The sequence below is a fragment of the Oenanthe melanoleuca genome, chromosome 5, assembly GCF_029582105.1.
Source record: "Oenanthe melanoleuca isolate GR-GAL-2019-014 chromosome 5, OMel1.0, whole genome shotgun sequence".
In the NCBI taxonomy this organism is placed as follows: domain Eukaryota; kingdom Metazoa; phylum Chordata; class Aves; order Passeriformes; family Muscicapidae; genus Oenanthe; species Oenanthe melanoleuca.
Window position 1 is genome coordinate 49,586,404 of NC_079339.1, and position 13,210 is coordinate 49,599,613.

At 37.0% G+C, this 13,210-nt stretch overlaps 1 protein-coding gene across 3 annotated transcripts in view; it reads right to left on the reverse strand.

The window, feature by feature from the left end:
* BEGAIN (brain enriched guanylate kinase associated) overlaps nt 1-11,637 on the reverse strand; it is a 154,108-nt gene extending 142,471 nt beyond the window's left edge. The window contains exons 1-2 of one of the 3 annotated variants that reach the window (XM_056493978.1): nt 11,261-11,550; nt 8,094-8,223 (exon numbers count right to left, since the gene is read on the reverse strand). In XM_056493978.1, the coding sequence (XP_056349953.1) occupies nt 8,094-8,144 (51 nt within the window). In that variant the 5' untranslated portion in view covers nt 8,145-8,223; nt 11,261-11,550. Of the gene's footprint in view, nt 1-665; nt 1,410-8,093; nt 8,224-11,260 lie in introns of those variants that run through there. The other 2 variants (XM_056493977.1, XM_056493976.1) reach the window with 2 other exon arrangements.
* Nucleotides 11,638-13,210: the final 1,573 nt, after the last annotated feature.

Below are 13,210 nucleotides of genomic sequence, written 5' to 3' on the forward strand. Positions count from 1 at the left end.
TTTTTTTTTTTTTTTTTTTTTTTTTGTTTTGTTTTGTTTTGGTTTTGTTTTTTTTTTTAGTTTTGTTTTTGTTTTGTTTTGGTTTGGTTTGGTTTTGGTTTTGATATTCTTAGAGTTTTGAGGTTTCTTGGGGTTTTTTAGCACATCAAAATAGAAATTATCAACTGATATCACACAAATATTAGCAACAGTTTCAGGATGTCAGAGCTCTCAGTAGTACTTAAACACATTCACTGAATATTGTTGTTTAGATACCTGAGAAGTTCTAAACTAGTGACCTTGAATACCTGAGTGGTCTGTCACAGTGCTCTTCTCTTCACCCTTTTCTGAGTGCCTTGACTGTCCATATCAAGCTGACCTGGTCATATATATGCTTCATTGCAGGGCAGGAATAACCTTCTTGTTTGATCTTGTTAAGCCATCCTCCAGACATCAAACTAAAAGGACTAGGGAATTGTATTCTGTTTTTCCTTCCTCCCATACCTTCTACAGCTGCTTTCTTGAGCTACTAAAAATAAATATTCCCTCTTTGTTCCCACCCTGGAGAAAAAATTGTTTACATGGTAGGAGCCCACCCAAGAAGACAGAAACACTTTTCAAGTAGTCACACCAATGCATAAGTACTTGTCATATTCCACCCAAAGAAAATACTTGAGAGAGCTCACCATGCTTGTACTTCTAGGAAGAGATGCAGATTTTGTGGCTGGCATTCCTTTGCTTTGAGAAATCATAATTTCTACTGGCAAGCCAGGTCTTGTTCTGCATGAGATACCATTATCAAATGACCTGAGAGAGGGACTTGTATCCAGGGACAAGGATTTCTCCAATTTGTGTGGTCGCGATCCAGCCACGATGTCGTCACTTCTCAGAGCCTCTATGTCTACTCCTTCATGGGTCTTCTCATCTAGAATGTTTTCTTTCCAGTTCTCAGGAGACTTTCTCTTAATATGAAAATCATCTAGGCTTTTTACACTGGCTGGAAAGGTGTTTTTCAGTTTAGCAGCTCGGTATGCCCTCAGGCTCATGGGATCGAGCACTCGGAAAGTAACTTCATTAATAAATTGAGAGAATTTGAGTTTAGCTTCTATCTTTTCTTCCACAACAGACAATGAACTTGATGATCCTTGACTCACCAAGCTCAAGTCAGATGCAGAGGAGCTGCTTTTCTTGTGAGTCTTCTTCTGCCTCTGGAGCTTTTGGCTTGCGTTTCCCACTTCTGATGGATACAGAGAAGAGTGCTCCAGTCCATGAGTTTTTTCACCCCCTTTCTGACAGTGCTTTGATCGATGGGGTCGATAGCCTTCATCCTTATTTTTGCTTTTAACAAAGCTTTTAGCTTCTGACCTTGTGCTGCCCTGTAACTCAAAGCTGTCCTCGCTGGAGCTGCAGCGTTTTGAGTAACTGTTCATTGTGGAATCTCCAGAGAGGCTCCTCTCCACACCAGTCCCCACTCCTGGCGCACATGCAGCTGTGCATGCACTGCATGCTCTTTCTTCATCCACCCTGCCACCCCCCTCTTGCCTGGCTGGACTTCCAGGCACGGCAGCCTCTGGCTCAGCTGGGGAAATGGAGCCTTTCCACTGTGACTGCATTTGCTTTAGTGTCTGTGTGTCAAACATTGTCACTGGAAGAGGGATTCCCATTAATCCCCTTCTAACTTGTTAGACAGCAGGCATGCCTTTGGAAGGCATAGCAATGCACCCACCACATTTTGCTCCATATGCACCCAAATTATGCATATGTTTCATAATTAGATCAATAACAAATTCTCACCATTTTAATTAACCATACCAATGAACAGAATCTATAGGACATGTAAATTTTCCAGGGTATTGAGTGTTCAGTGGATGAGCATGGGCTTTCATTGACCCAAAGCAACATATGATATATTCCTGTTTGTTGAACTGGAAACCAAACTACCACAATGTAGATCAATTCTCACTAAGTAAAGTCTGGGTTGGTTCGGTTTCAGGGCTTTTTAAAATCCAATAGCAGAGAAGGTCATGCTATATTGTCCTAATGCTACTAGTGTTTGCTGTTCTATTAAAAATGTTAGTGACAAATCTGCTAGATCTGCTAGAAAAGCAAACAAAACGTGATTCTCACTTTCTACCTGCTTGTTTTTTGCCATAACTTACATTCTAAAATAATTTTAAAAGATTAGGATCCAAAGCAAGGTGCAATATTTCAACATTGTCAATGAGCTTGGAGTAGTAAAGATAAATTCTTTAAGTCAAGACAAGCACGTTTTAGATGAAATTCTTCTCATTTTTCTCTGTCTTTATAGGCGGGCGAGTCTGAATTGTAATGTGAAGAATTTCTATTTTTGGTTTGTATAAGCAGAAACCTAAGGACTAGTTTAAGTGAGATTAAAAACAGTCTGACTTTATAATTAGCCTGGATTTTTGCAGCGTCCCAATAACGTGTTGCCACTGGAAATGACCAGAGAAATTACTGAATGATAAATTTGAAAGGGTGTTTTTTTTTGGATTTTTTGCATCTCCTTATTTTAGCATAAGGGTGAAAGCAATTTACCCCTTTTGCATGGTGGGATTCAGACTCTGCTTACATCAAATGTCAAATGCAGCAAGTGAAGAAAGAGAAGAGACTCAGAAGCAGAAAATGGAGTGACCTCCCTTAGACACAAGAGCACATTTAAAAATCTCATGCATAGCTGACAGGTCAACAGCAGCTTGAGCTGAAATGTAGTTCCATCTGGTTTTGGAGCAGACATTTAGGCCCCTCATTACAAGGCACTTTACTTGCTGCCTAGAATTTATTGTCTCCACTTTGGTAATTCCAACACTCATTTAAATCATAGTTCATAAAAGCTGCTGAAGTGTTGCAAATCTCTCAAATTAACATAGTAAGTACATTAATTTTGCAAATAACAGGGGCACATGAAGATCCTTTTAACACATCAGAAATCAATTGCTTTACTGGAATTACTTTTTGAAATGCTTCCATATTTCTATGGGACTGTGCCATTCCCCTGCATGCTACAAACATTACCCTGATCACAGAGATAATGTGGATTAAAATGCATAAATCTTGCTCACATTGTCTTGTTCTAGACGAATTTATGCCTCTCTCACTTGAATGTGAATGCTAACAGTTTAAAGGGCTGACAAATGCTTTCAATTGTCAACAAAAAGATTTTCATGACCTTTTCAGTGCAGTCAGGGAACAATACAACACTACTCCCCTCTTGCAAAGCCAGGATTTAGGGATTTTTCAGTATGTCCAATACAGACTTGTATGAACATGATGTAACTCTTGAAGCAAACAGGATTCTGAAGCACATAGGGTCTGTGTTAATCCATTTAGGTCTTTTGTCTTCCAGATCCATTAGAGCTTGGCAAAGTGTGTGTTCTGCAGTTTTAATGGACTTTATTAATAATGCCTGCTTCAGAAACAGAGCAAGCCTCACCATTGAGCCAGAACCTGCAATGATTTGTACCTATTTGGACAAGAGCTTTTTCATTCATGAGAGATTGGGCTCCTTTGAACATGAGTATAGCTATGTTAACTACAAGCATAAATTCAGTTATATATTGCCTATGTGCAAATTTTAAGGTATGAATTTAAAAGGTCTTTGGTACAGCCAATAAAAATGGATCATATAATTCTCTTTTATTGTCAGAAAAGAGCTCTTTTGTTCAGAGAGACATTATTTGCATAGCAGTAAAATATATGTACAGGTATAGACATAGATAAATGGTTATAGGTAATTTAGGTAAGGTATATAACACTTGTGGGTGTCATACTACTTATACTGCTGCTTCTCTTTCTTCAGGTGATTTCTGCCTAATAACTCTAGACATATGACACAGACATATCTGATTATTAAGAAAAAAATTATCCACAGCTGCAAAAAGAAAAATAATTCTTCTTACTTAGATGATACAGACCTTTTCACATCAATCACAGTGAATCTTAGAACAGATGCTATCAAAGTTTTTAGTAACAGTAACTATTCAGTGTTCACTCTTAAATAAATTCACCAAAATATTCTCTAGAGAGTAGCTGAATTGCAGAAATTATTTCCATTATGTGTACAAATAGAGGAGCTGAATATTAAAACAAAATCTAAATGTTTGATATCTTGAACATTTTAATAATTGATGCTCATGATTTATTTTCTATATGTTAAGAGACTTATTTTTTGAAGCGTTCAAGTTATTTTGCCTTATAATTGAAATCCCTTTGAAGGCACTGCAGATAGAGGGAATTTCCTGCCCAATGCAAGCAGGTGTGTCTGTGAATGGCAATACTTTGCTGCAGTAGTCTGAACTGAAAGAAATACCTTCAGAGAGCTCAAATTCTTCTGTTCTTTATTACTACAATATACCTCAGCTAGGTAGATGCTTGCCAGATTACTAAATTTTTCTGAACTAGTCATATTAACATTAAAGTAAACTTAAGAGAAAAAGCTATGCATTAATTTTGCTTCCTGTAGAAATGGTGAGCACCATTGTTGGAATAAAACAGAATATCTGTGCAAATCAAGTGAAAACTGTCTGCCCTAAGTGACAGACTTCACTGTAAATAAGATTGTCCTTTATCATCAGCTGTGCCATTATCTAGTTCATTGACCTCTGCTCAACACCCTCACTTTGGCCTGTAGCTGCCATTAACTGGCCTTTAAATGAGGAAGGGACTGCACTCTTTAAATGAGGAAAGGACTGTATTCTTTAAATTAGGAAAGGACTGTACTCTTTAAATGAGGAAAGGACTGTATTCTTTAAATTAGGAAAGGACTGTACTCTTTAAATGAGGAAAGGACTGTATTTTTCTGTGTACTTCTGTGATACCCAATCTTGCATAATGTGACCCTGATCCAGGGGACATCTCCAGATACCATCAGGACTTGCTCATAGTGAAACATTTCTAGGCACTCAAGTGGATGAAGTTTGTAATTTTGTGTGTTGCAATGGCTAAGATGTTCCATGTTAGTGTTAATATCAGAACATAACCAGAGCAGCACTGATCCTTTCCTGGTAAACTGACTGTTGAAACTGGAACATTTATAAGGGAATGATAGTTAAGGTCATAGCTTAAATAGGACTTTCACAGTGACTTAGTATTGCATTTGACAAGATTGAAGTGTTGAGGAATTTGTCTAGTAAACTTGTTACTTAGGAAAACACTTCAGGATTTTTCTAAATTTAGGCTTCTTTATATTCTGAGTGTCATTTTACAAAGACATTATTAGAAACCTGCATATTTTGTATAAACATGTATAAACAGTTACCTGCAAATAGGACTTCATACAATGGAGTATTTTTAAATTGACTGAAGACTTAAAATTATAATAATTAAAAGCTGAATTTTGTGGGAATTAAAAATTAAAAACAAACAAGAATTCCATGCTCCCGTTTAAATAATATCCCTGATTTTTAATCTTCAGGAGACGTTAACTTTTACTAATTGTATTAAAATGCAATTAGCAAAAGAAAACATCTTGTATCTGCTGCAGAATGTTGTTATGACAACTAGAAGTTATTTGTGTAGAGCCCTGGAAGATATGATCATTTTTGGGTCAAAGTGGACAATATTCAACAGTTTTAGTACTAAGTTTTTCTGTATCTAAAAGTATGTTTTTTGATACATGAACAAGAATATTTTCAGCAGATTATCTACATTAAACCACACAAATATGTAAGAAGGTGTTTTTACATTTTGAGATTCATAAGGATCTTTTAAGTTATCATTATTTAAAAAAAAAGTAAATCTGATTTTTAAGGTTTATTTTAATTGCAAATTAGACTGGTTCCAGAGCCTTTTAGAGTTAGTGAGTAGACTCCAAGATTTTGGATGAATAATAACACTGTTGTCTGTGCTGTCCTGGGTGAAGCAAAGAATGTTTTCCATTATAATGGTGTGTATTTCCTGTATTTGTGTTCCTAGTTCTCACTCAGCCTTTCAACTCAGAAATATCTCAATTTCAATTCAGAAATATTGCCTGAGCACCAAGGCCAAACTCACTATTTGTAGTGCTTGTTCTCAGAATTTGTAGGAATGGCATTCAGTTCAAGGTTCTGTTTTCCCTAAAGATGTACAACCCTCAGCAGATACTCCACTCTTAAATAGCTATATCCCAACTCTCCCAGTGCCCATTCTTGCTCAGATGTTCTCTTCCCTCCTGCCTTTAATGAAAATTTTATGGCATCTTATCCATCTTATCTTCACACTTAATGCAGTTAATTTTGAAGTGTTATATGGACCTTTCAGTTTTGCACTCCAGTTTATCCCTTTAAATAATGCAGATGTTCCTCTCTGGGTTTCCTTCCAACAGATGGTTTCCTTTTCTCTTTTTATCTGTAATGGTTGCCAAATATAAATTTGCTTTTAATATAAGGATGCCTACATCAATTTCATCAGCAAGACAGCATTTCCTTAAATTCTTCTCAGTGTTATTTTATTTGTTGTTCTCCAGAAATTCTACCACATTTTCAAATTAATGGGAATAATATCTATTTCCAGGATGCTTGGCCTCACACAGCAAAAATTCAATTTCACTAAATATTACTTTCACTATTTCTGTTTCCTTTTGGAACAAAAAAATTTCTGATGGAGTGGAGATGTAGCCAGTGCTGTATGTATTGGTTTTACCTCACTAGATTCTGCTTGAAAGCATTTCAACCCTAAGGAGAATTTAAGCAGTCATTTGCTCTAAGTCTGCAAGATCTAGTTGTTTTCAGGACCAGTAGAACAAAAATTCAGTTATTTTATTTTAATGCATGACTGCTAATGGGAACAAGCTAAAACAGGTTTTTCCTTTCTCTATCAGCTGTTGGTAGATTTGTTAAGTGTTACAACAAACAGAAAATTGGATCAGTGCTGCCACCATTAAATCAGTCTGCATTTAAGAATTGGTAGGGTTTGTTGGCATGAAAAGGAGGTGAAAAGCTACTGTGATGCCTTAAAGAACAGAGACTTATGTTTCTGTGAAGGAATCTGCATGGTGGACAGTGTCTGCATTCAGCCTTGAATCTAAATCTAAAGATATAATGGATCTAAATTGCTCTAAATTCTCATTAAGCAACCTCTCCACCATGATGGGTAAAACATTTATCTGTTTTGCAACCACAGGATGACTAAACTAAAGGCATCAATTGCTGTGTCATCTTTCTTGTCAACATCCATAAGTCTGATTCATTTAATTTATAGCTGTACACTAGACAGAGCTAGGATAGGCCTGTAAGAAGTGCTGAGCATTAGAGAAGAGATGGTTTCTTGGTATAAATCCTGCACCACCCTGAAAAGAGAGCCACTGTTCTCTGGCAAATGCTACAGCTGCAGTAAAATTAGAGACAGACACCCAATTAAAATGCAAGCTATATTTATAGCTTTAAAAATAAATGAAAAATTAAATAGAAAAATGCAAGCACAGAATGTTTTAATATACCAATTTTTTTTCCAATTCCAGCACAACATTCCATTGGACACAGGCCCTTTCTGCACTCAATATCATCCTGTTGAGCACCTTCCATTACTGTGCAAGCAGCCAAGTTATTATCAGTTGTAAGATGTTGGCTGTTGTGTGCTCTGCTCCCTAGCAGTAAAAAATGGCACTGGGGACACGTTACTGTGCATGTCTTTAAAGTTTTTCAAAGATATATACAAGGCACTTGTGGCAACAGCTAATGACATTTGGCTACCCTTAATTACCAAAGGGCTTTTCCTCTCCCATGAAGAGAAATTTTACTCTTGCTGAGAAAAGCCAGAAAAATTAAGCTGCAGGCTGTATTTTTCTCCAAGTGTTTTAAGTGATCTTTTATTTATTCACAGTCCAGACAATGGACTGCTTGGAAGAGAGGAACACAAAATGATATGAAGCTGATCTACAGTGTAAGGAACGGACTGGTGATCGAGTTAGGCCAAGCTTCAAAGCATAAACAGTACAGATTTCCTTCATGTTGGAACTGCTTAGCTCTAAAAAGCTTATGATATCACCTGCCTGACAAATTTGTGCCCCCATCCAAGAGAGACAGAGCTAGCAGAAGTTAATAGCATGTGTGAATAGCAGCTCTAGCAGAACAGAGCTCTTCACCAGGTTTGTGTTTGAGCGACCAACCGCGGCTGCGTACCTTGGCTGTCAGCGACTCCCCAAAGTGCTCTCTATCCTCTGCCAGCATCATCCTTTTCTTGCTCACTTTCTGCTTTAGCCAGCTGCTCCATGAGCTCTTCTTCACTCGCTGGACCGTTGTTGCAGCCGTGCTGTGGGATGGGCAGAGCTGTAGGTCATCTGCATTACACTGGCATTTGCTTCTGCCTCCAGTTCACTTTGCAGTTGCTTGGTGAAAAGGTGCAAAATAATTGATCCTTCTGAGAATACACAGATGAGGAGTCTTAGTTTCTTCCACTGCTCCTTGAAAATGGGTATTTTTAGGAAAGTGTCAAATCCTTTGAGTCTAGTCTTTAAACATGTCCTTCTTTGAGGCAGACTGGCAGTGTCATGTGGCTTTCCAAATTAGGTATATACCATATTCCTCATTTTCCTCTCTTTTTTCTCTCTTCTTTTTCCCCAATAATAATCATAATAATAATAATTATTATCATAATCATCATTATTAATATCATAATTAAAAAGAGGGGGAAAGCATGAAAAAATTTAAGAAAGTAGAAAGGAAGAATGAGAGGAGGAATTGAATTAGTTTCTCATGCAAAATAAAGCTTAGGATAAAAATACACTGCCTTTTTCTTCAGGGGAATGAAAATATTTTTCACTTATTAATTACATTATATTTAAAAAATAATTATATTTTATATACCAGATGCCAGTTTATTTTACTTTGATCCATTCCTAAATTTATGATGGATGCCACAATCTGAAAGGCCTTACTGTCTCTGAAGCCACAGAATGTCCCTTTCTGATGTGATACTACATTAGTGGTGAGCTAAGGCTACCCAAAGTCCTTCCCATTGATGTTTCAAGGAGTATTGAAGAGATCTTTCAGTACAGCAGTGTGTTTCTTGTCATCTTTCTTTTATATCTGCAGGAATGTGCAATTCTGCTAATTAAATGTTAAACATAGAGGGGAGTTTAAGACAGGAAGGTAAGTCTTTGTTAAATCAATAAACCACAAGGGAATAAGATGTTGCTATGATATTCTCTCTCTTCTTTTTTTTTTTTTTTGCCCTGTCCAATGAGGTTATACTAATTAGTGAATTATGAATTAGACCAAGTTGTTCCAGAGTATAATACAAAAATTCCCAGTTCTTTGTAATGGGTCATATCCTGCCCCTCCCACATAGGGGCTTTGACTTCATAACAGCAATAAACCTGTCCTAGGTTTGTGGGATTTCATTAGGATCATTCTTTTGCAGGATTAGGAAACCACAAAGTATAAGGAAGGAATAAGCCTTTTTACCTGGGCAATGCCCTCAGTCATGAAGTCACCATTTCCCTTGGAAGGCTTCCCAAAGGCAGTTCTCTACCTCTTCCTCACCCTCCCAGTCTGTCTCAGAAATGGTTATCAGGGATTGCTTCCTCTAGTTGATAAAGGGAAACAGCTGTGGAAGTGTCTAAGATTGTTAGTGCCTTTAGTCTTGGGGGGATGGTACCATAAATATCACTGTTTACTGGTCTTGTTGTCACTACACTGTGTTTTCCTGAGATTTTGGGAAGGGCTGTGAAATATCAGGCTAAACCTCTCCATTATTGGCTTCTAACTTATTAAGCCCTTCAGAGCTGGCCCTTGGGAAGCTTAATGTTGATTGTAAAAGAAAAGATATATTATTGTTCACAATACCTGGAACACAGCAATTTTGTTATCTCTGTTTCCATTCTTTATCTCTGCATATAAATAATCTTCTATGTCCATTACACATACATGCCAAAAATCTTCTATGTCTATTACATATTAAATAAGAAAATGGTTGTTCCAGTTCTATGCTTCAATATGTCCTGAAAAAGTTTGCTTAAAAAAAAGCTTGCCTGCATATAAATGAGTTGGGCTGGAAGTATGTTTTAAAATTTGTTGTTCTGAGTAATTTGAGAATATATTGAGAGAAATAAATGACAATTTCTTGACTGCTGTTACCATGGGTGGTTGGGGGATGGATAAGTTGAGCAGGAGGGAAGTATTTATGTAGTATTCTGCAGAAGTTAACTAAACAGTGTGAATTTTTTGCAGCATAATTTTCCCTACATAAAAAGCTATGACAAATAATATTATGTGGAGGTATAGGACATGCTTGTGCCAAATGTTTCCAGAATATTAGTTCTGATGCTGTAATGCCTCAGATGCAGCTATAACATATTTCTGCTGAGGGCTGCAAACCTGCATGTTTGCAATCAGAGCTGCATGTCACAGGAATTGGTGATAAGCAGGTGACTAAATAAGAAAAAGAAAAAAAAAAAAGATCTGTTTGTATTTGGAAATGTATGTGTTTGCATGCCAAATGTAAAAGTAGCCTTGTGCATTGCCTGTTCCTAACTCCTTTCTATTACAACAGCTGCAATTTAAGCACAAAGCAAAATAGAGTTATTTCTTTTCCTTCCACGGCCACAGTCCCACCTCATTCATTATATTGAAGAGACATGTCCATCAGAGCTGTCTGAATACTCTTACTGAAAGCATGCTGCTGTTTGTGCTGTTTGTTTTGGCAAATGTTATGCATTTCTGTTGTTTCTCACACAAACAATTATTTCATCTATACTCTGCTGGGTTTATCAACGTGTGACTAATACTTTGTATAATTAGACAAAGTCATGCACTACATATATTTTCCTTCATCATTTAATACATACCTGAGCTAGGTTTAATGTGTGCATATTAGCTTTATTAATATTAATGCCACTGCCTGAATTTTTCCTTTCTTGAAGATATAAATTATTTTGATAATTTCATACTTAATGGCCAGTAGCATATTCAGAATACATTTTTAATGAGATCAAATAGACATGTTCCATGATGTGCATTATGCAAACAAAAGATACATAACTCATTTTAAAAAACCCTATCATGGCAGTCAATTATAAATCATTTCATTAGCTTTCTAGCACTGCAGCTTTAGGAAGCTCCATCCATATAATTTACTGCCTTGTACCTTAATGTATTAACTATTTCCTTTTAAAGACAGTAATGTCTGCCAAATAAAACAACAGAGGATGTTAATTCATGTTTAAAGCAGGAATCCTGCTGTCATATTGCAGCACCACTAATTCAATGCTGAAGACTTCTTTACTACCTGTTATGAATTCTAAATTAAAAAAAATACAAACATGCAGTAAAGAGAAAGAAATACTTACTTGAGAAGGATCCTGCAGCTCTGTTCTGCTAGTCCACAGAGTGAAATGATGGAGCCAGATTTAGAAGTAGCTTATTAGGTGTATGCTGCTTCAACAGTTACAGCTTTTCTTTTTTTTTTAACTGAAAGACAGAATCGTTTTCTTTTAATGAAGCCAGCGCAGGATGATATGCTGCCCACGTTGCTATGAGAGACTAAACTTGCAGAGCAAAGTCTGGCAATTTCAAAATAACTTCCTGGGGGTCATTCACTCTCAACCTGCCACTGCTTTTCTGTGTAGTCACAAACTTTGGCAGCATCAAGCAAGATCATGGAATGTCACAAATGCAGGAAATTACCAGTTAGTCATGCACACTTGAGATTGAAAGTGATTGAGGCAGCATTGTTTGGGAATATAGGTATAAAATCTCTCAATTTGGAACACCCACTGAATTGTCTTAAAAGGGAACAAGGCTCTGATTACAGTGAATCTGCAGTACCTGCTACTCTCCTGATGTTGGGTGCAATATCTAGAGCTCCAGCCCTAATAAAGGAGTGTAGGAACTGCCCCAAAGGGATCACAAATGTAAAAAACTATGTATTTTGTTTTGCCTTTGATATTTTGGGAGAAAGACTATGAGGCATCACAGCTTTTTATGTGTGTACACAAACCAATGCAATTATTAAGACCTGTAATTATGGTTATAAAATCATCCATACATATCTATATATTTACTATGTAAAACCACACACAGTTTTGGAGTTTCACTGATGTCAAACCATTGCAATTATGAAGAGAGGTAATTGTGGTTATAAAATTATTCACATGTAGCTGTATATTTAATATATAGAACCACCCACAGTTTTCAATTTTTAGTGATATCACTATTTAAAGTATTTAAATGCTTTTATTAGAAATATTTCTGTGGAAAGACCAACACAAAAGTGTGCATCACAGTCCAATAGTCTATTATATCTCCAGTATTGCACTGCATATATAAATTTAGCCCTGCATTTAGAAAAGTATTTTGCCTTTTGCCCAAGAATGCTTTAGGATAGAGCTCTAGAGACCTCTGATCTATTTGTCAGTTGGAAATTCCTCTGAGTAGTCAGGTTTTGGCTGATGTGGTTTGCCCATAAGATGATCTTTATCTCTGATGTGGAGACAGAGATGAACTCTGATATTACCCATACTCTGCATCATTACCTTGCCAGCCTGATGTGTGTATGTTTAGCCATACCCCATGCCTTGACTTGAAAAAAACCAAAAGTGTCAGGGGATAGGGAAGGATAACTGGCTACAATAAGTTATTGAAGTGATTTTGAGTTCCTACCTGCATCCCAGCCAGAGTGGGCTTGCTCAGAAGCTCCTCCTTGCAATTGCTACTTTCCAGCTGTCAGGAAATGTGGGTTTATTGCTCCCACTAAGTTTTGACCACAGTACAATGTGCAAGAACTTGGCTGTTCAAGGAGGCAGATCTTCACAGCATCCCAGGGCAAACTCAAATGTAGCATCCTCCTCTCACCAGAAAAAACAACAGGCCTTGCTTCTTGGAAGGCAGTGATTAATGCCTCTGGACTGACACTGAATTCAAAACTCACAAGAAGGTTCTGGAATCTATCACTTGCTGCTTCTAACAGCTGCAAGGTGCAGATGTAGAGCAGAGGTTTGTAGCTCATTACTCTGTTTCTTCAGAAACAGAGTGGCTCCTCTAACCACAGCATCTTGTAACTGCATCCCTCCTTCTGGTCCCATTTGTTTTAACCAATGGTGACATGGAAAATGTTTGGCTTCTCTTCACTCTGATTGGTTTTGTTGTGTTTAGGGGGGAGATGGGGCTGTTCATTTGTTTTAATTTGTTGGTTTGTTTTTTGTTGCTTTTTTTTTTTTTTTTTTTCCAGAGCAGCAAGGCCATTGCAAAATTCTGGAAAATAATTTCCTTTTTAAGATCTTTTGCCTAACAAATTCCTC